Raw genomic sequence first — 22,044 nt, 5'->3', positions numbered from 1 at the left:
TTCTTGATATAGCATCACTGATGCGGGCAACTATGTTAAATTTTGGCATGGGTATTCATGTTCAGATCAGATATTTTGAATTTCTGTTATAATTTGTATCACATCTTATATTTTATTATAGTGAATTTGCAAGTCGATTCTAATTTGAAATACATTATAAAACTCATAAAATAACCATATATAGTTTGGATTCGGGTTATATTAGTTATGTTTCGATATATCCCAAGTAAAAGACAAAAATTTAAATCAAAACATAAGGAAAACAATTGAATAGAGTGAACATTGACCTCGTTTATAAATAATATGCATTACTATATAGATAGAGTAGATTTGTTATTTCAACGAGCAAATTATGAAGTATTATCTAAAGTATTTATTTAAGTTTTAATATTTATTTTATATGTTATACCAAATAAAAATTTAATTGAGTATTTGAAATACTTATTTATGTATCGAATATTTATATTGACTATTAAATTTGGATTTTTCGGGTTATCCGTTCAAGTTCGGTCAATATCACTTCAGATTCATATATGTTTTGTAATACACTACAAAATTCATTTGAATATTTTTCGCATTTCAGATCGGATAACGGATTGTTTTTTTCGTTCAGACTCGGTTTGATTTTCGGATTCTGAATTTTATGCCCCTAGATAAACTGTGAAACAAAAAAACCTTTTTGGGGGTCAAATTTACCTACCTTAAAAAAAAACTTTAACCTGAGGCAGTTATATGGGCCGTAAGTCTCTCTTATATATTATATGGGCCTTAAAACTCTCCCAAACCCAAATTGAGAGCCTTTTAGTTAACCTAGACAATAATCACATGTATAAATGCCAAGTCATTTGCTTAAGCTTGCTCGAGCAGCAGCAGTCCTGTCGTCAGGTAGTGGAGGAGGGAAAGGAGACAGACGCCATGGGAAGAAGTAAGTTTCTCCATCTCTCTCGTTTATTCATGTCAAGAGCTTCTCTGTTTTTTCACTTACGTTAGATTGTCTTATAAAATGGCCTTTTGTGATTAATTGAGTGTTAGAATGTCTTTCTTAAGACACGAGTTGATTTAGTTATGTCTTGTCGTAGATTCATAGTTTAAGCTACGTCTAATTAAAATCTGAAAATCATTGTAGGACCAGCTAGGTGTTACCGCCAGATCAAGGGTAAACCATACCCTAAATCTCGCTACTGCCGTGGTGTCCCCGATCCCAAGATCAGGATCTACGATGTCGGCATGAAGAAGAAAGGTGTTGACGAGTTCCCTTTCTGCGTCCACCTCGTCTCATGGGAGAAGGAGAACGTCTCTAGCGAAGCGCTCGAAGCTGCGCGTATCGCTTGCAACAAGTACATGGTGAAATCCGCGGGAAAAGATGCTTTCCATCTGAGGATTAGGGTTCATCCGTTCCATGTTCTGAGGATCAACAAGATGCTTTCGTGTGCTGGTGCTGATAGGCTTCAGACCGGTATGAGAGGGGCTTTTGGAAAGGCGTTGGGTACTTGTGCTAGGGTTGCGATTGGACAGGTGCTTTTGTCTGTGAGATGTAAGGATGGTCATGGTCACCATGCTCAGGAGGCTTTGAGGAGGGCTAAGTTTAAGTTCCCTGGTCGTCAAAAGATCATCGTCAGCAGGAAATGGTATGCAGAGATTGATGATCCTTGAGGATCAAGTTTTGTTTGTTGGTAAACTCATCATCAAGTTGGTGACTTTTGTTTCAGGGGCTTCACTAAGTTTAACAGAGCAGACTTTACGAAGTTGAGGCAAGAGAAGCGTGTCGTTCCTGATGGTGTTAATGCTAAGGTATTTTAGATTATGCATCAAGTTGTTATAGCTTGGGTTTATTGTAACAGTCTTTTGTTAGTGAATCTGACAATGTCTTGTTTTTTTTTCGCAGTTCCTCTCGTGTCATGGACCTTTGGCTAACCGTCAGCCCGGAAGTGCATTTTTGCCAGCCACCTATTGAAGTTTCAGGACTGTAGTCTACTTTTCCGTGAAGAGTTGTATCTAGTCTGAATCATTTTACTTTTATCCTTGAAACTATTGTTAAGTTTTTAGTTTGGACACATTCAGTATTAAATGATATTTTGCTATTTCTATGTTGCTCCTTTTGCAAGTTTTGTCGTATCTGCTATTGACTTCTCATTTACTATCTTCAACACTAAAATCAAATGATTTGAAAACTAAAATTGGTCAAATAAGCTGATGTGTTTGTTTCATTACAGTAATACTCTAATGCTAAGATGTTGATTCTTGGGGATTTGTTATACTGTTTATTTATTGATTGATTTTTTTTTCTGTCCAATTAAAAGTATAATAAAAGAGTGATTCTCTTGTGTTTCAGAAGAAAAAAGAGTGATTCTCTTGATGCCTAAAGTACATGTTACTAAAATAGATGTTGCAACTTGCAATATTTTTCGAAGAATATGTTGTAAATTTTGCAATCAGAGAGATGGGTGATTCTTTGGATATCTCTAGAGCATGTTTTGGAAGTGCATGTATTTGAAATTAGTAATGCTTATCTAGCTAATGTTAGGTGAACGTCATTTTTTTTAACATTTATGATCTAATATCTCATGAATTATCTTAGGCTGAGTGATCCAAAAGAAAAATGACAAAAGTCTAGACTACATGTCAAAAATCAGACTCAACCTACCATTTTCATGTGTAAAATCCATTTTTGTGTGCTTTCAAAAAATTTGTTGTAAAAGGTCCAAAACCTGTCAAAGCAGAGAACAAAGGTCTTCATTTAAAATGAGTTTAGTGTAGTACTAGCAAGCAAAATATCAAAGGTAGCTTGCAAGTTGCAACTAGGTCCATGGGATAAAAAGCTCTTTAGTCTTCTCTTTTCTGAGAGGAGAAACATAAAACATAAATACATTTTTTTGTAAAGAATGAATGATACATAAATATTTCCAAGACATAACAAAAATATTGTATTCAGAAAACAAATTCAACAATTTTTAACAGAACTGAAAGACTCAACTTTCTCCACCAACTTATTGTAAAACTTGTTTCGGTTCCTTGCACCAAAGACCCTGACCATTGTACCGAAACTGAATTAAATTGTATAGCCAAATAAATAAGAAAAGGCTGCATGCCACTTTCAACCTCCTCCAAGCAGCCAAGAATCTTTGATTTTCAATTTGCAAAACTTTTGTCAGCAACCCATCACTGCACAATTGTAAACAAAATTAGACGAATGTTTCCTATCAAGCAGTGTCCACACAGGAGGGCTTCCACCACTAGTTGGTATCCAAGAGTTCAGCTCAATGAACCCTCCACCTGAGCTCTTAGGCCCACCAATCACAATCAACCTCTCACCACAAGCTCTAAACGCCAACCCCCAACCATTAACCGAACCAGCTCTCTCAGGCAACCTCCCTAACGTAAACCACTTCTTACTCCCTTTATCATACTTCCTCACCACCATACCAGCATGATCCGCAGCATACAGCTCATTGTTCACAACCGCAACGAGAGGCGGCGCTTCCGCTGACGCCGGCATCTCCCTGCTCCTCGGCGGCGACATCTCCGGTATCTCAGTCCATTTCTTGGCCGCTAAATCGTACTCCTCGCCGCCGCCGACCCCTCCAATCACATAGAACTTCCCATCCATGAAGACACCGGAACACATCTTCCTCGGCTTGTTCATCTTGGGAAGCGTAGTCCACGTCTGAAGCTCAGAGTTATACATCTCCGCAACGTCACTGATCTTACCTAGAGAGTCACAACCACCGGCGAAGATGGCAATCTCTCCTAAGCTCGCCGACCCGAACAAACACCTCGGAGAGTTCATCTTCTTGCCGGGAGACCAAGAGTTAGTCAAGAGGCTGTATCTATACACAACGTGAGAAGAGCCGTCGTCTTTGCCTAGGACAAGCAAGTCTGTTCCGACAGCGAGTGACTCTTTATCCGTGCACATGAAGGTATCGCCTGAACGCATCGTCGGGAGATTCATCCATCTTCTTTCCACAGGGTCGAAGGCAACCCATTCAAGGAGCTGGCAGGAGAAGTAGACCCAGTGCTCGATGATCCGGTTCTGTCTCCGGAGCTTGTAAATGGCTCCGGACTTAACCAGAGACCGGAAACTCCGGTTTAGAGAAGCGATTGAGGCGTAGTCGGACCGGGAGCAGCGAATCAGACAGCTGATGGAAATGTCTCTGCCGATGATGTCGTTGATGAGTGAGTCATCATCAGTCAGTTTGCGAGATTTGGTATGTCTGAGAGCGTCTTTGAGCTCATCGTCATCTAAAGCTCTTTTGCCGGTTTTGAGGTTAGATGCAGAGGAATCTTCTTCTTGTGGTGGATACATGCGATCCCAGTTTGATTCTGAGGGACGAGAAGATGAGAAGACTCTTGATAACAGATAGGTATGATCTTCAACCATAGAATATCAGATTCAAAAACAGAGCCTTTATCAGGAGAATGAAACAGAGAGACGAATTCAATTGAAAGACTAACACTTTCTAACAGATTCCAATAAAAATTTCAACTTTAGATCTCCAGATTCCAAATTTTGAAACCCAATTACACACAAAGATCTGAATATGAACTGCTCAACGGAGAAGAAGGAGGGAGAAGAAGAAAAGAAGAAAAAGGAAGAAGAATCTTTTAAAAAGAACAAAGAGAAGAGCTTATGTAATAAACAATAACAATGAAGGTACTTACGGATTGGAATAACGAAATAGTTTTATTTTTTTAATTAGTCGTTGTGATTCTGTCGTTTCTTCGAAACTCTCTGCGAATCAGAGTGCAACGTATGGTATGGAGTCTCAACGTAAAAGTAATCTAATTAGCCCTAGTTAGAAAATATCTATTCTACTTACCCCACATATTTTCTCATTGCCCCACCTTTTTTCACTCTTTTCCTTTTTCTCCTATTACCCTTTCTTTTTATATTAGTTTTTCTCTTCCCCGCGGACCCCACGATCCATGCACCTCTCTCTTCTGCGTGGACCGCACGTACCTCTCTCTTCCCTGCGGACCCTACAATATTTTTCTCTTGTTCGCAGACTCCACTTTGTTGTATTACTTTAATCTCACGTGGACCTCTTCCCTTCATACATTAAACAGAATCTATGTGGCCCCCATCCCCAGATGTCCTCTTTCTTTTATAACACATGTCCATTTTTTTATTCCCTAACCATATTCGATTTTATATGTTAATGAGCTCTATTTAACGATTTTGAAAGTGATTATTGAGGTAATTTAGTTGCGTTTTTAATAATTTTTTTTGTAGAAATGTATTATTTACGTTTTATGTATTAAGGCTAACGAAAAATATCAAAGATTAGTTTTAAAATCGTGGAGGTTTTTAAAGAAATAGAAAAATGAAGTTTAAAAAAAATTATACATTTTATGTATATTTAATAGTATTTTGAAGGAAAAAAATATTAAAATGGTGTTAGACGATAATTTGGGTTTTGTAATACGTTATTGGTCGTTTAAAACACCTAAACTGATGAAAAACTAAAGTTTTAGTTAGATATACTAGTATAAAACAAATATAAAAATAATGTTCAAAGACTATTTTATATATTCATGTTTATTTTGCACTGTTTTGAAGCAAAATAATATATTATAATGGTAATAGACGATATGGTGGGTTGTATAACACTTTCGTGGTCGGTTAAAAGGGTTAAATCGATTAAAATGAAAATTTCTAAGAATTATTGATATTACTAGTACTACTAAAGTGAAACGTGTATTACTAGTATTATTGGATCGACTATGCATCAAAGTTTTTGAACAACTTAGATTTTTTTAAACTGTTAACTAATAATAATTCTATTTTCAGGGAAATCTATGGCTTCTCATTTTACAATCATATATTTTGACTACGGGAGAATTTACATCAAGGATAAAACTGAGATAAGATGGATCTCGTGAGAAGATGAAATTCACACATTATTGATGTAAACATTTTTGGAAAAAGTTACATATTCTAGATTGGTTGAGAATATATGCAGAAATATTAATTAAGATAGATGGTACGCTGAAGATTAATTATTTTTCAATGGTATCATATTCGAACAAGCCATCAAATATTTGGTGTGATGAAGACGATTTGGATTATCTAATTCAAGTGAATAATTACTAACTACTAGGAACAACTTTGTACAACTATGTCTAATATGAACTAATAGGTACTACTGTAAACTACCTTGAACTAACTTAAAATACCTTGAATTACTATGTATTATGCATATTTTTAAGAACCTTAATGTTCGTCTTGTTATTATTTTTTAGAAGATATATCTCATATATTACGTGATTATATGTCTGTATATGTGTTTATTTGTCAAATTAGACATAAAATACTTTTAATTTCTCAAGTTGATAGAAAATTTTTCATTTCTATAGAAAATATCCTTATACTTCCATACCAACCTTTTGATGGAAAGACCATAATAAGATGAATAACAGAAAATACATATATTTTTATTTTTTTTTCTACCAATGTGTTATATACAATCTAAAACTGTCTAAATTGATTGGTATTACTAATAAAATTTATTTTTTGATGTGGTATCACTAAAAATTGTTGTAATTTACAAAAGTATTACTATGAAGAAAGAAATATTACTACTGTCTTGAGTATTACTAAGTGTAAATATTCAAACATGTTTCTCTCCTTTCAACAAGTTTTAGACATTTTTTTTGTTGAAATTTTTAACACGTTTTAGACAAGTTTTTTTTGTTGAATTTTTTTAACATGTTTTAGACAAAAAAAATTGTTTAAATTTTTTTATCATGTTTTAGACTTAAATTGCTGAAAATGATTTTTTTATCATGTCTTTCCGTGGCTTACACTTTTGATATGCAAGTTACAATTGTATTGTTTTTTTTTTTAAATCTCATGGCTAGCTTCTTTTATTATTGTTAGTGCAAAGCTACTACATTTAAATGTAGGTCGAAGACTTGACTTGGTACAACCATCCAAAGAATGGGTTGCTGCTGCTGTTGTTTCCCGATTCTGGCATCTTCTTCTATACACTGCTGCTCCTCTTCAGCCGCCTTTCCTGTTTCAGTTGCATCTAGACGAGTGTCCAATTTGCTTAGAACGTATTTTTGTTTTGTTTTGCATCACCCAAAGTTGGATAACAAAAGATAGCTTTAGTTTAAAAGTCTTCATCTTCTTCATTTGTTTTGTTGTGTCAGTTCAAAAACTCAATTTTCCTTCCACATAGATTTTCTTTTAGGAGCACTTTGACAATCTTTGGATTATTCACGTCAGACAAGGTTAATTTTTGATTGTTTTTTCTTCTTACCAATCTTTGGATTATTCACGTCAGACAAAAGATATATAAGAAGAATTAGCATGCAGACATAAACTACATTTGACTGTTTGATAAATACTTTGAAAGATTCTTCTACAAAGAGATTTGTTAAAAGTTAAAAGAGGAATGTAAAAAAACGGATTCTCTGACAAATTTCTTACATAATAGTTTTCTTTATTACTAAAGCCTCTGTATAAATCTTACTTTTATAACTAAAGAATAATGATTATGACAAAACCAAGAAACTCTAACCTTTTGTAACTTTTACAACAAAAGATATCCCTAAGAAGATCTGTCTCTCGAGTCGACACAGTCGCAGGATGATATCCTCTCCTGAGATCGAAGTTCTTATAAAGATGGCTTTCCAGATCAGATCATCAGCCACACTGAACTGCCCGCCACACAACATCAGCTTAGATCTTGTCTCTAACACGATGGCTCGAGTCAGAGCAAGTTCTTTCCAAAGAAGAGGTTTAGCTGTGCGCTTGTCTGAACCGGTCTCCAACAAAGAGACTTGTCTAGCCACTTCTCCAACGGGCATCACCAGCGCTTGGTCAGCCGCTTCGAGTGCGTTTGTGCAGACTCTAAGCAGCTCCCCGGCGTATGAAAGTTCTAATCGCTAAGGGTAAGATTACTTGCTTCATAAGAAACAGCAGCTCCGTTATCTTCAGCTGAATGGTCGGAGCTTCGTTGCCGAAACCGAACAGCAAGAAGCAAACCCCCCCCCCCCCATATCTGTTCTGCGGTTTCCCAAGCTCGTGCACCTATATAAACCCTAGCTTGACGCTGCTGGTTCTAGCGATGTTGAATCTCAGTAACATAGAAGCAGCTTCAGCTCCTGATCGTTTGGACTTAGAAAATGCAAAACCACAAGCTATAGCGCGTCTAAGCCTCCTCCTTAAACCTCTACGTTTCTCAGGGTGTTTATAAGCAGACAAAGCTAATAAAGAAGCTAGTACAGGCCGTGGAGCTAACCACCCTCCAGCAACAACCATTCTAGTAGCCAAACTCTTCGGTCCATCCGCGTGATCAAAGATAAAAAAAGTTTTTTTAAACAGCTGCAACAGAAACACACTTCTTCTCAACAAGCTCCCTTCCCGGCCGCAGCTACACGACATCTCTCTCAACGGCATTTTGTTTATAGTATCCAAAAGCTGGCTGGGGTTTATAGGAAGCTCTGATAAAATCGCTCCCACGCCGGCTAATAACGTTTTTGTCGATTAGGGTTCGTACAAAGAGAAAGAGAAAAAAAAAGAAAATAAATAAAGAGTGGGGTCGGGAAGGTTGTTTTGGGAGTTTTAGAGGAAAGAAAGAAATACTCGGGTTAGGTTAGAGGGTTTAGTTTAGGTTTAGTTGTAGTTTTGTAGATTCATTAAGGGTAGTTTAGTATTTAGCCAAGTTTCTGTAATTAAAGAAAAAAGAAAATTAAATTATTTACTAGGAGGGACAAATCAGAGTAAACCATGGAGGTAGTAGGGCGAATCAGAACAAAGTCCCTTGGCCGTTTGTTCTCTGTTTTGTGTTAAAATAATGAACTTATTTAAATATTCTTTTTTTTCTTTCTGCGGTTACGTTAGAGAGTCCAAGTATTTTAGCCAAGTTCTTTTTTTTCCCTCCCCCAGTGGTGGTTAACGTGTATTTAAATCAAGAAACTGAAACTGTTTCTAGCTTTGTTTTCTAGTGTTCAGTGTAAAATGTTCTACAAGTTTCGGTACTTTACCTGTAATAAATCCTCTGGTCAAAGGAAGTTAACTTGCTTTGTAATGAAAGTTATCAAAACCATGTACGTGTGCGTCATCCACAAAAATCAACTTTTTATAGTATGTACGTCATTCATATCTCCTTGCTCATTTTCTCTATAAAAAGAGTAATAATCAATTTTATATCTTTAATAGCATCTTCCTTTTTTCTTTAGTAACGTCTTAGAAAAATATATTTTTTATTATCATCTCATCATGGTTTATATATGATTTAGTTATATAAATTACATTTTCAAATTTTCATCGTAACAGTATCAATGTTCTCTTTCAAACAATTCCAATAAAATAAATCATTTTAACTATTGGTTTCATTTGAAAGTTTTGGCAATGGAATATAGTAGTGGTATGTGAATTGGAAAACAAAATAAAAGACTATTATTCGCATTTCCCACACAAACATTATTAGGAATATAATGCTTCTTTTTCACCGAATATAATGCTCCTTTTTATGTTTTTCCGAATATAACGTCCATTAAAATAACTGTACGGGAGAGCGCATGTATGTGTGTTTCATCAGAAGAATAGCTGAACAAAGAGATGAGGAACACGAGAAAGCTGTCGACAAAGTGAATCTAGGTTCACGGAGCACGTGCCAACGCACGTGGGAGTATATTTTTGCGCATAAACCATGAAATTAGTGTCTTTACTTAATTTAATACCCCGAGATTTACTGCATTACTTAACTTTAGTTATGTAGTGGGCGCCGGCCGTTGACCCCAAAAACAACTTATGTGGTGGTGGGCTCTTTATTCGTCAAATCGTCCGTTTTCTTTGACATGTGTTTTTATCATATTCTACACGTCTTGTTTTTATCGTTTAAACTTTAAACGATGGATTTTTCCACAGAATAGATAGAGACATAAATTAACCTTGGTTATTGAAATGTTTACTAGTATTATAATGAACATTAATTACGTTAACAATGGCAACAATTTCGCGGATTGACTGTGGACTATTCTCCATGATCTTACTGAACCTACAACATTTTACAATTGGACTGAGGAGTTTAAAAATGGGCTATATATCAATCATTTTATAAATGAAAAGCTATATTAAAATACTAGGGGTATATCGAATCTTTTGTTCTTTGTATATTTTGTTTTCTAATAAGTTAAAATTGGTCCGTTTAATCCATTTGATAGTGGTTATTGTCAGTATTGTGTTACTTGATTTTTTATCTGATTAGGCGAAAGAGGAGTACCGTAAGTGATTTCATAGATTAGTATAATAAGAATATAATATATAGTTGATAGATGGACAAAAGTAAATGTAGTACAATGTAAAAGATTAACTAAAGTCAATATTCCAAGCTGCACAAAAGTAAATATAGTATAATGTAAAAGGTTAAGTAAAGTTAATGTTCCAAAAGAAACATGTAAATTCATGTGTTTGTTTACTGTTTTTTCGTGCTAATGTAGTCAACAAATTCGTTCATCCTCTTAAAGTAATAACAATCTTCGCATGCACTGTCCATGTCATGATTGTGGCAATCAGTCAGGGGTTCCATTGTGGTTGTATTTGTTAAATATTTTGTCTTCAAAATGACTCTGATTTCTTTTAGTGAATTCTTAATCATGGTCAAACATTGCGCAGTTCTGACTTGATTAGTTTTCCATGATAACTTATCGAGGTACTTTTTTCCCTCACTGAAATCGCCTCTGCACAACATTAATATACCATAAATATATGTACCGTTGTCAAAGTTTCCATTTGCAGATTGACGAAGATGGTTGAGTCCTTCGATAGATTTGCGGTGCTGAAAGTATTGAAGTAACCCCTAGATGTAGTGATCCCTTGGATGGTCAGTAGCCAAAAATTCATTCTTTAAAATTTTGTAACTATTTAGCATAGTGAGTGGCTCTTCTACAAAATATTGGAGGTCGAGGTTCATGAAATAGATGGTTGGGTCTGTGTGTGAGGAGTTTCCTTCATAGCTACCAATACTTTCGTCTGAATTATAATTGTTTTCTGAATTCGCTGATCCCATTTTGTTTTCTTTTTTTTCCTTTACTGGTTTTCGAATATGGTGGATGAATTGTATTATTATGTTTGTTACGGGTTGGAGGCTAATACACTGTGTGCATAGTTGATTTATTAATTTTGTGGAAGCAGTTTTGTCTAATTGATGTTACATTTGACTTTTTATTTAATTTTTATGATACAATTTTAATGAGCTATTAGATTACTAAAAATGATTGTTTTCAATAAGTTATGGTGAATTGTTCAGTAACGACTAAATAATTTTGTTGGGTTGTTTTTGTTTGTTTGGATGTGAAATTTTTGTTCTCATATAATTGTAGTGTTAGATTTTAACAATAAATATAAGAAGGCTTATTTGTTTTGCATTTTTGTATTCTTAAATGAATTTACAATTCATTTTATGGTATTAGTAAATTAAAGATGCTTATAAATTTGAAAATGAAAATTTCTTGAAAAAAATGATATTATTTTTGTGATCATTATACATGTTATATTTTATGTGTGATTTTGCCTTCATTTGGTTGTAATATATTTATTGATAAAGAAAGACTTAAACAAATGTATTATCTAAAAAATAAAAGGCTGATGATTAGTTCGAAAATAGAAGTATAGAATAATCATATCTTTTCGTTTTAATAAAAGGCGAGTGCTTCTACAATGTCTGGACCAACTTTATCTATTGTAATAAAAGCCCATATCACATTCTTTAAATTAAGCTAGCATCGGATACTAAACGGAACGTTTGAGCTATTTCTATAATTTTAAAAAAGTCCAAATCATGTTAGAGAAATAAGTGAAGCGTTAGCCGAAAATCGTAAGGATGCTTGGTGTGGCGACACGTGTCGTAAAATGTACATCCCTCTTCGATGATGTGGCTTCATAATGAGAGACTAAAGTCTCCTTTATTGTATAAGATTACTAAACCAAAAACCAAATGTCAGTAATTAATGTTCAAATTTATCATACTACTAAAGGTCATATGGGTACGGTGCTTATCTTACATATTACTCCACTATATAAATCGTAGCTCGACTCGCGCCGAAAGATTATAACGTGCAACTAACGGATTATTGAGTATAAAATTTATTTTGCCAGCTTGAATCCACTCATTAACTGACATCTGTGAGAGCCATCGTAATCGTGTTATTTGGACGGTAGCAAAAGTGCTTTACTTTCTCTATTTTTATATATAAATTGTTTACATTTTTTTCTTATATCACTTGTTTTAAAAATTCAATTGAAGAAGTTAATTAATTAAATAATATTTAATAAAAAAATTCAAAATAAATATATTCTATAATTAGTATAATAATTATATTTTATGAATAATTTAATCGAACCATTTTTTTTTATCTTAGATACTGTTTAAGCGTTTGTTTGTTTATTTTTCTTAAAGCTAAGGGTTGAAATGGATGATAATATGGCTGACCAGATATATAGAAAGAGAGTTTTGGTTGTTATCAATAAGGTATTTCCCAAAGCTCATGAAACCCTTTTAAAAGAGTTATGTGCTTCAATGGAATAAAGAAATTAGATAGGTTCGTTGAGGTCGACGAAGCATAAGAGATCTAAGGTCTATATTTTATGTACCAGCATTACTACTTTATAGTTTTCAAAAAAAAAAAAAAGCATTACTACTTTATACATAGAATAAAACTTTGTTTTGTGACATTTAAGGTATTTTATAATAATTTCTGAATAAAAAATACTGAACTTATTTTATGTTGAAATTTCAAAGTTTTACCAAATTTGGGAGTCAACAGTCAATAACTATGAACTACTCTTATGAACGATATATCTATAGTCGGAGAAGATTTGTATGATATCGAATGAATCGTATCTAACTATCTATCTTCATATAACTTTTTGTCCTCTTTCCGTTTTTAATGAATACTGGTTGGAAAAAGGTATTTTTGCTTTTAATTTTCTTGCAAAATGATCGAATAGGACCAATAGGTGACTGTATTTTTGGGTGGTGACTTGTGTCTGAAAGTGAAGTCGTAAGAGCTGTCCACGTGATCTGTTTGTTTTGTGTGTTCACATTCCCTTTCCTTCCACCTTGATCTTTTTTTAACTCACGAGTCCCAGTCGTCAGAAAATATTATCTTAATCGGTGATTACATTTCTAAATTATATATGTGAACGTGTTATCCAAATTCTAAGTAATATGTTACATTAGTCATTAGGGTATAAACATAACATTGCTAAAGAGTCATCACCATCACGTCGAATAACTAATTTACATCTCATCTGAATATCGCATTAGTTGATGGGCCGTCATCGGCTGCGTGACAGCACGCTGCATCCGCAATCACATTCGAAGAAAAAAGACAAAATTGCGAACAATATATTTGGTTACAAAGTTATAGTTACACTATAAAAAAAAAACTATTGTCTTACTGAAAAAATAACTATCCAGCTAAATGTATTTTAAACGAGTTGTTTTGAATGATCGTCTTTATAAGATAACGTCGCGGCTCCTAAATACCTTTTAAAATTTTTTAAAGAACTAAGAATCACATATGAAAAAAGCTTTATAGATATATAGTAAAATAAAATTAATATTATTAGTCATGCTTGAGAAAAAAGGGAAGATATCAACTCCAAACGGAATTCTCTGAATCGAGATCGACTAAAATCGCGAGTCAGATAAAGACGAAAGAAAATTATGATTTAAGAAGATTAGGTCAGATTGATAAAAGACGTGTATATCTCCAAATTGACGTCAACCCAATCTCAAAATCATTCTTTGATCCTCACTGTGAAACTGAAATCCGAACTAAAACCAACCAAGAGAATAGATATAGGTTTGTACATAGACCATATTTAACCTTTTTCTTTTCTTTTCTTTTCTTAACCATATATGGTAAAGACAAGAATAGTTTTGTTGGACCCATATTCGACTATTTCCTGTATAATTTATACCATTTATAGAGTATATTTTTTTTAGTATATACTATTAGGGGTAGTTAGAAATTATTATTATTCTGGACAAAACTATAAAACACTAATAGACGGACCAGTTCTGAAACTCCTTTGGTCCAATGGTTTCACCAAAAATTTATTAATGCTTTTATACTGGTAAGTTTGGATTTCAATTCTTGAAAAAAACGAAGTCAGATGTGAATTCTCGTAAAACATGTAGAGTTGTTGTCTATAATATTGTCAATATAAAGTTTTCATAGTTGGCATAATCAACCAGTTTATATATAAATAGATATTCAAACGAATATATTTTTTTAACTAGTTAAGGATGACACATACAGGTGGGACGTCGCCGTGGGAGAGATGTACAAATAGACAATGAGTGATGGAGAAAGAGAAACGTATGTAATGATTTTGCCAAAGGGTTTTCATATGCAAGAACGGTAAATTAATGTTCTTTGCATTTTCTTACAAATACATCAGACAACTGTTAGCCGCACGTCATTTTCTTCTTTTTTGTTCTTCTCCTTCTGTGAACTTTCTTTTCCAATGTATTATTTCTCTCGTTCATGAATAATTTATAATTATTTGTATGCTACGCATGTCAATAATACATCAGTAAGAAAGAAAGAATTTTTTTTTTAACGGTTAGAAAGATAACATCCAAGTTTTATCCAACATTTACATGCAAAATTAAGTGGCAAGAAGAATAGGTAGTAAGGACTTAATTCTTTTAATGAACTTCAGTATTTATGTGCTAGAGTATAGACTATATAAGATGATTAATATCCCAAAAAGTATACTTTTTTTTTTAACACAGTATCAACGAAAAGTTTGTGATTAAGAATGGTTTACAGTAGAAGCTCCTACGATGTAACGGCCCAATGATCATTTTGTTCGTGAAGTCTAGGACTACTCAGGCAGGTAGAATCAAAGCTCAAACTCTAACGGTGGGTGGTGAAGTCATAGTTATAAGACCAGAGTAACTAGTTGGCTTTACAAATTATGGAGAAGGATGATCCTAAAGTTACAGCATTGATGCAACAAGCTGAACTTCTAAGCTCATTGGCGCAGAAAGTTAATGAAGATAACACAGAACAAAGCATGGAGAATGCTTGGAAGGTAAACCAAGAAACCACAACTTCTCAACATATTGAAATAGAAAAATGTTGTGAGCTTCTTGTTATATATGTTCAGGTCTTTCAGGATTTCATGAATAAAGACAAGAAAAATTATATATTGAGATATGGATTACCTGACATTAATTTTCAACTAGAGGAGTTCAGGGACCTTATAGATGTTTTGAGGAGTAGTTATGAAGACAATCACTCATCTTGGAAGTGAAAAAATAGCTTTCAATCACCACAAGAATGTTTGTGTTCATCCTAATGTTTTGATTGTATAACCTTTTCATTTGATAGGCAACCTGATCTCCATGACTCACCAGATAGCTATGAGTATAGTTCAGGATCAACCATCACTCTGGATCAGTATGGTGACAGAACACAACCATCATTGCCTGATACTCAGACAGAACATAAGGAAGGTGCAGATGAGTTTCTCTCAACGTGTGATGTCCTGAAAAATCTTGAAGAGAATATGCCCATCTTGGGGGAAGAAAACATCAGTTCCCCTATTCAGGTCACGCCACTGTTCAGATCTCTAGACTCTAGCAGACAACATCCAAAGTCTACGGTTCTCTGAAAGTGTAAGCCTATCTTTCATAGAATACTTAGACTCTGTGATCAAACATTGAGTCTTAAAGCTAATCCTTCACAACCACACCCTTGCAAAAGAGTCCTTCTCCATAGTTTGTAAAGCCAACCAACCAACCAACCATATCTCTTTGATTTATTAATCATTGTATTCCCACTTTCGCTTTAGGTTTCAGTTTAAGTGCATGGCAGCCATATCAGCCTGGAAGTTTTTGTGAAGCCGGCATGCCATGATTCTGCATTCCTTCCTCAAAGGTTTTTAAAATTTCTTTGTTTGTTCCTAGAATGTTAATGGTAACATTTCTTTATTTTTTTTAATGGTAACATTTCTTAGCCCCAACAAAGAAAGCTCTCAAGAATCTGCTATCTACTCTGGTTCATAAGGAAGCCATCTACAAAGGAAGGCACCAGTGTGTTCTTATTAGGAGCAATATGGGAGCTGGTAAGGATCTCGAGAGAAGACATAACAAGTCATTACAACAAACAACATTTAGAATTTTGTATATCGGCATGTCTCCATTAGTGAAGTTTCATGAGATTTTGTCTATGGTTGAACCATGGTTTTGTGTCCACACTTCACTTATAGTAGTCCATGTTTTGCCCAAGTGAAGATTGCACGCACTTGATACACATTCGGTAAACTGAAAACATCAGCATAAATCAGAAACGAAACACTTGAAGCGACAAAAAAAAAGGACAAAGCTGAAGGCATCAAGCTCTGTTTAGATGTTAACAAACAAAATTAGTTTCAACTAATAAGCCCAAATACACATCATCAAAACACTAACCGGGACTTTTGTCTCTTGCAAACTAAGATCCAAACATTCTAAGAAAGCAAATCCAGAAAGCTTTTCTTCATTCTACCATCCGATAACATATCCATAACAATCTTTATCGTGGAAGAATCTGCAGAGAACCCACAACTCTTCATTTCTTCTATAAGTTTAGCTGATGTCGCTAAGTCACCTTCTCGGAGATGTGCCCTGATAAGAGTGTTGTATGTACCACTAATTGGTGTAATCCCATCCTCTTCCATTTTCCTAAACAATGCATCCGCTTCAGACAAAGAGCCTTTCTTACATAATCCTCCAATCATTACGGTGTACGTCTTAACATCAGGCTTCACTCCTTTCGAAGGTAGGCTGCAGAATAGATCCCAAGCATCATCGACCTTACTAGCATTGCACATGCCGTGAATGATGATATTATAGATACAAATACCAGGATCAATCATACACTTGTGCATTTTTTCAAGTATTTCCAAAGCCTCTTCTACTTCTCCATTGTCACACAACCCCTCCAGCAAAATACCATAAGTCATAATATTAGGATGAACACCTTCAGAAACCATCTCTTGGAAGAGTTCTTTGGCGACATTAAGTTTCCCAGATTGACAAAACCCTTGGATTAGACTGCTATAAGTGACTGTATCTGCAACCACTCCTCCCACAGACATTTTGCGGAAAAGTCTCATACCTTCATAACCTTTTCATTTGATGTCGTTTAGGCAAACCTGACCTCCATGATTCACCAGCGAGCTCTGAGTATAGTTCAGGATCAACCACCATTGCCTGATACAGAACTCTAGAAGGCATCCCAAGTCCACAGTTCTCTGAAATTGTAAGCTTATCATTCATAGAATACTTAAAAAGACTTTGTGATCAAACATTTAATCTTAAAGACTAATTGCTTTTGCAGGAGAGGAGTTTCCTGCTAAAAGACAATATACATATGAGTGGAAATAATGATTTGACTTTTGGCTTGACTTATCATTAGTACTACATTTTGCTAAGCTTTTCTTTCCTCTACGTTTCGGACCTTAATATGGTAAAAGTAAAATGTTTCCCAGATCAAAAACAAGAATTATAGATTCAGCTTCAAGTCTTCTTCTTCTTCTGCGTCCTCTGCAGCTTCCTCCACTTCAAGTAAATCTGGTAAGACAAACCACCAAACACCATCGACACACATCCCCACTGTTTCGACGACAATGGATTCCCGCTCAGAACCGAAGACACCACGATGCTCACAAACTTCCTCGTCGTTGTTATGGTCGTGTTAGCTAGAGACCCGAATCTGCTTATCGTCAAGAAGATGAAGTTCTGTCCCACCGCGCCGCACAGACAGTACATGAGAATGTCCCACGCCGCCTCGGGGTGCTGCTTGCAGAACTGCACGGCTTCGAATCCGCTCCCATGCGGCAAGCCAAACATGTAGACCATGTTGTATATGGTTCCCCATAAGTTCATCCCCAGCATTATGTCCCACGCGCTGGTTTTCGGATACCTTGCGGTGATGGAGTCCTGGGTGGCGTTTGTGAACCCGTCGAAGGCGAGGTTCAAGAAGCAGAGGCCGTAACCAAGAGGAGCATTTGGATTTGCTAGCTTGCTGATGGTCTTTGAGCTAGTCTGAAACCGGATTCAAATACGGTTTACTATGTTTTCCATAGATAACAAAAAAGTTAATGAAAATGCAGCAGAGATGTGTTTACCTTAAGAAGGGCAAACATGGACACTCCTCCGGCAACAAGAAAAGTGCAGAGATACTCAGGTAAAGTGTATCTTATGCCATAAACTAAGGACCCCATCAACATGACTACATGAAAGTAAAAAAAAAAAGCATTAGAGATATACAAAAAACCTTGGTTTATATAAATGAAGAACAAATAATTAACGCTCTAAATAGTAACCTTACCTGGAATCATTTTAGAAGACTTTGCCAGGACCTGCAGAAAAAAAAATCAATAATAGTTAGGAAATGGTTAAAACATGAACCGGGGCATCTTCAATCCCACTCTATTTTTCACACTAAAATAGAGTTTGAAGTAAAAATGCTCAAATGGTACTTATTTCTCACTCTATAATAGTGTAAAAAATGAGTTTATTTTATATATGGAATAACTTGTTTATTTTTTGTTCATGGCTCTATTTTGCACTCTGAAATAGAATACTATTGGAGTATAAATCAACTCTATTATAGAGTTACTCTAAAATAGAGTGAACAATTGGAGATGGTCTTAGGCTCTTAGCTGAAGTAGGTTATTACCAGTGTTCTAAAAATCGACGCCTAGTCGGCAAATCAGACCTAAACAAAACGATTTTTCTAGTAGATTTTCTTTAAAAAATCAGTCTACGCATTCAAAATACATTCTAAGACGCCCCGCTTAATTAATGATCTCATATAAAGGCCTAACTACCTCCTAGCAATTTCTAGAACATTGCTTATTACAAAACAATGACCAAGTTACCTGAGCAGGGTAACTGATATACTTGAGAGCTTCAATGCCCATGGCAGGACCAATGGTGTTAGTAATGCCAGCACTCCAGTACGTCCACCATGGAGCTCCACCACTACCTTCATTGGACCACAGCTTAATCACTGCTCACGAAAACAAAACATACTTTAGCTTCTTCATCCATTCTTAGCAATACATCTAAAGGAAGAGAGTCTTTCGAATACTCACTTATAAAAGACCAAACCAAGCAGACCACATTCTGAGCCAAGTTCAGAAACGCAAGATGCTCGAACCTCTTCTCGTCTTCACCAAACCTCTTCGTCGACCTAATCGAGAAACCATAAAAGTTTGTGACTTTTGGATCGCAATCACATTAAAAGTTTATGGCTTTGATGATCGGATTCGATTCAGATTATACTTACAGGGTTTCCTGAAGAACGCCTTGGTAAATGTAGGCGGCCCAGATCCCGGCGACGCAGAATGAGAGTAACAGAACTCGCCGGAGACCGGAGCCGTGAGATTCCATCGTGTGTTTCTCTCCGATTATAAACAGGCGAGGATTCGAATGTGAGTTTTAAGTAGTTTTTTTTTGCGATGAATTTATGAGAATGGATCTGAAGTGAGAAACGGAAAGTTATTAACAGTGTCGGAGGCGCGAGAAAGACGTAGATGTTCCACGTGTAATTGTATTATTGGTTGAATGAACTGACATGGTGTTTTTCATTGGACGCGGGACGTGGATTCGTTTATGAAAATCCAAGTCACACACTGGCATCTATGTCTGAGATAGAGAGGTGAACTACGTGGCGTTTGTTTCGATGAAAAACGTCAGGAGTTTCATATAACCTATGTTTCGGGTTTAGTTCGTCTTTTTTGGATATTTTAATTATCCCATAGTCTATATCTGTGAAGTGATTTTGTCACATATCTTCTTTACAGTCAATTTCACAAAACAAATATGACAAAGTTACTGAAATTGATGACATGTCTTCCGTAAAAATATAACATGAATAATTTCATTTAATGTTGATTTATATTTTTGGCAAACTTATTAGAATATGGTAATAATTAATATATTACATTTAATATTGATATTTCTTTTTGGTAATTTTTTTTTTTAAATATGGTAATAACTCATACTTCATCTATAAAATAAATATATTCATATATAACATTTCAAATTTCAAAATATTATTATTTTTGTATAATTATCCAATTTGTATTACTAAAGCTTTCAAAAATTTCTACAATTTTTTAAAATTTTAAATATCTAATCGTAAGATCATTAATTTTTTATATACCTACAAATTTTATAACTATTATCTATGCTAAATTTTTGATAATTATACAATTTTATATTATTTTTATTAGTTTTATACAAATTAATTTAATATATATCAAATATATATTAAATATTAATAAAAAAAAGTAAAATATATAATATTTAATAAAATTTACTTTTAAATATAAGTTAGATTAAAAAAAATCTTTACTGCACCAACACCTAGTTGTACTGTATTTATTCGGCCTTCTTCAGATTAGCCCAAAATGCAGACAGTAAACATTAGACAACGTCGTGGCAAAAAAAAAATTTAGACAACGTAAAGTAAAACTGCAAGAGCACATATAGGGGATGATTGGTAAGTGCTGTAGCGCACTAATTTTTTGTTCTGGAAATAAAGCTCTCTACAGCTATATTTTGATTTTGCAGAAATTTTTTGCTGTGAGTTTTTTAAGGAAAGCAAAGCTCGATTGGTTGACATAGGGGATGATTGGTTGGGGCTGTAGATGCTCTGGACAGCCAAAATTTAGTCTACAGCTATATATGGGGATGATTGGTAAGTGCTGTAGTTTTATATTTTTTGCTGTAGAATTTAATCTGTAGATTTATTTGCTGTAACTTTCCTTGCCGTAGATTTCTAAAGCACTAATTTTTTGCTCTGGAAATAAAGCTCTCTACGGCCATATTTTGATTTTGCAGAAATTTTTTTGGTGCGAGTTTTTTAAGGAAAGCAAAGCTCGATTGGTTGACATATATAGCTGTAGACTAAATTTTGGCTGTCCAGAGCATCTACAGCCCCAACCAATCATCCCCATATTCACATGGTGTATTAATGATGTATTTTAAGAAACTAATTCGTTAATGGAAACTAATTACAGTTTTAAATTACATTAAATATCAGAATGCAAGGTTATTATATTTAAATCTAATTTATTATAATTAACTGACTTGTTCATTTAAATCGATTACAACAGTTTAATAAATTGGCTACCAATTATTCTGTAGCAATAAGTGATGATTTTCAGCTAATTCAATGGATGTTAGTATAGTCCGGATTGAAAGCTTAAGCTGAAAATTGTGGTGTATATAAAAGTTACACTTATCCTCGCGCGGGCTGGAGACGATAATCGTCATTGATGTTAGAAGATTATCGGATTCAATTTATAAACCTAAGATCATGTAATGATGAGAAAATAAACAACATGTTGATTTGCTTCTTAGCAGAAAAATAAAGCCTATATTATTTAACATTTTAGATTAGTCATGGCCTAGCTATATGTCTATGTGTGGTAAGTAAACGTGCAATATGATACATTTAAAAGCAAATGTGACAATAACGTGGAGAAGGCGATCAAACTTGAGAATTCTGAATAAGATATATTTTTTTATGAACGAACATAGAAGTCGCACAGAAGGAGAATATATAGTGAAGGAATGAATTTGTGTAATAAACATACATAATCGTCCTTGATTTGGAAAACCATGTCTGGTTTGAAGAGTCAAAAGAGTGACTATATATTAGTTTATTACCCATTCACACATGTAAAGTTAGCTTGCTTTTTTCTTAAAGCTTACTTCTATTGAGCAGGTATAAAAGAATTCATGATAAGTAACTTGGTCAGATCTCAGATAGTCTAATATATCAGAATAATTCGCGATGGGTAATATTATAATTTACAACGTTACTTCTATTGAGCGAATTCTGAAAAAGATGCCAAATTGTTTTTTGTCCACACGTGCCATGCAGCACTTTCAATTCACGATCAAAAGCAATGTGAACATTGCTCGAGTAATTTTTTGAGTCAATGAATTGCCATGTGATGATAATATTTAAGAAAGACACAAAGAAAAGTATTAATAAACGTTGACCACCACTTTC

General features: G+C 34.5%; 5 protein-coding genes across 6 annotated transcripts; 2 read left to right on the top strand and 3 right to left on the bottom strand.

Annotated features, from left to right (window-relative positions):
• Nucleotides 1-804: 804 nt before the first annotated feature.
• On the top strand, nucleotides 805-2,091 carry LOC111211611 (60S ribosomal protein L10-1-like). The gene is made up of 4 exons (XM_048765272.1): nucleotides 805-925; nucleotides 1,127-1,628; nucleotides 1,710-1,791; nucleotides 1,886-2,091. The coding sequence occupies exons 1-4, from the start codon at nucleotides 826-828 to the stop codon at nucleotides 1,952-1,954; spliced, it is 753 nt and encodes a 250-aa protein (XP_048621229.1). The 5' UTR covers nucleotides 805-825; the 3' UTR covers nucleotides 1,955-2,091.
• Nucleotides 2,092-2,851: 760 nt separating this feature from the next.
• LOC106380917 (F-box/kelch-repeat protein SKIP11-like) lies at nucleotides 2,852-4,839 on the bottom strand. Of its 2 annotated transcripts, XM_048765271.1 has the most exons (2): nucleotides 4,660-4,839; nucleotides 2,852-4,368 (listed from the first exon to the last, which is right to left on the bottom strand). In XM_048765271.1, exon 2 carries the CDS (start codon nucleotides 4,301-4,303, stop codon nucleotides 3,149-3,151), a length of 1,155 nt encoding a protein of 384 aa, XP_048621228.1. In that variant the 5' UTR covers nucleotides 4,304-4,368; nucleotides 4,660-4,839; the 3' UTR covers nucleotides 2,852-3,148. The 2 variants fall into 2 exon arrangements, with proteins under 2 accessions (XP_048621228.1, XP_013676217.2); XM_013820763.3 differs by lacking the exon at nucleotides 4,660-4,839 and having other exon boundaries at nucleotides 2,852-4,648.
• Nucleotides 4,840-14,941: 10,102 nt separating this feature from the next.
• LOC111209084 (transcription factor MYB124-like) lies at nucleotides 14,942-15,640 on the top strand. The gene is made up of 3 exons (XM_022708854.1): nucleotides 14,942-15,058; nucleotides 15,134-15,276; nucleotides 15,358-15,640. The coding sequence occupies exons 1-3, from the start codon at nucleotides 14,942-14,944 to the stop codon at nucleotides 15,638-15,640; spliced, it is 543 nt and encodes a 180-aa protein (XP_022564575.1).
• Nucleotides 15,641-16,283: 643 nt separating this feature from the next.
• Nucleotides 16,284-17,125, bottom strand: LOC111208839 (pentatricopeptide repeat-containing protein At1g12620-like). Its single transcript, XM_022708388.2, has one exon. It carries the CDS (start codon nucleotides 17,123-17,125, stop codon nucleotides 16,478-16,480), a length of 648 nt encoding a protein of 215 aa, XP_022564109.1. The 3' UTR covers nucleotides 16,284-16,477.
• Nucleotides 17,126-17,259: 134 nt separating this feature from the next.
• On the bottom strand, nucleotides 17,260-19,534 carry LOC111208838 (UDP-galactose/UDP-glucose transporter 3-like). Its single transcript, XM_022708387.2, has 6 exons — nucleotides 19,306-19,534; nucleotides 19,112-19,209; nucleotides 18,896-19,026; nucleotides 18,343-18,373; nucleotides 18,140-18,243; nucleotides 17,260-18,056 (listed from the first exon to the last, which is right to left on the bottom strand). Exons 1-6 carry the CDS (start codon nucleotides 19,407-19,409, stop codon nucleotides 17,529-17,531), a joined length of 996 nt encoding a protein of 331 aa, XP_022564108.1. The 5' UTR covers nucleotides 19,410-19,534; the 3' UTR covers nucleotides 17,260-17,528.
• Between the last annotated feature and the right edge of the window lie 2,510 nt (nucleotides 19,535-22,044).

Source organism: Brassica napus, chromosome C8, assembly GCF_020379485.1.
Source record: "Brassica napus cultivar Da-Ae chromosome C8, Da-Ae, whole genome shotgun sequence".
Classification (NCBI taxonomy): domain Eukaryota; kingdom Viridiplantae; phylum Streptophyta; class Magnoliopsida; order Brassicales; family Brassicaceae; genus Brassica; species Brassica napus.
The sequence above is the reverse complement of the archived record's forward strand: the minus strand, read 5'-3'. Positions and strand labels throughout refer to the sequence as shown.

Coding starts and splice junctions, on each gene's coding strand:
- LOC106380917 (XM_013820763.3), bottom strand. CDS start 4,378: ATGGTTGAAGATCATACCTATCTGTTATCAAGAGTCTTCTCATCTTCT.
- LOC111208838 (XM_022708387.2), bottom strand. CDS start 19,409: ATGGAATCTCACGGCTCCGGTCTCCGGCGAGTTCTGTTACTCTCATTC. Junction 19,210..19,305: donor GGCGTTCTTCAGGAAACCCT/GTAAGTATAATC, acceptor TTTCTCGATTAG/GTCGACGAAGAGGTTTGGTG. Junction 18,374..18,895: donor ATATCAGTTACCCTGCTCAG/GTAACTTGGTCA, acceptor TTTTTTCTGCAG/GTCCTGGCAAAGTCTTCTAA.
- LOC111211611 (XM_048765272.1), top strand. CDS start 826: ATGTATAAATGCCAAGTCATTTGCTTAAGCTTGCTCGAGCAGCAGCAG. Junction 926..1,126: donor GACAGACGCCATGGGAAGAA/GTAAGTTTCTCC, acceptor AAATCATTGTAG/GACCAGCTAGGTGTTACCGC. Junction 1,792..1,885: donor CTGATGGTGTTAATGCTAAG/GTATTTTAGATT, acceptor TTTTTTTCGCAG/TTCCTCTCGTGTCATGGACC.
- LOC111209084 (XM_022708854.1), top strand. CDS start 14,942: ATGGAGAAGGATGATCCTAAAGTTACAGCATTGATGCAACAAGCTGAA. Junction 15,059..15,133: donor GCATGGAGAATGCTTGGAAG/GTAAACCAAGAA, acceptor ATATATGTTCAG/GTCTTTCAGGATTTCATGAA. Junction 15,277..15,357: donor GACAATCACTCATCTTGGAA/GTGAAAAAATAG, acceptor TTCATTTGATAG/GCAACCTGATCTCCATGACT.
- LOC111208839 (XM_022708388.2), bottom strand. CDS start 17,125: ATGAGACTTTTCCGCAAAATGTCTGTGGGAGGAGTGGTTGCAGATACA.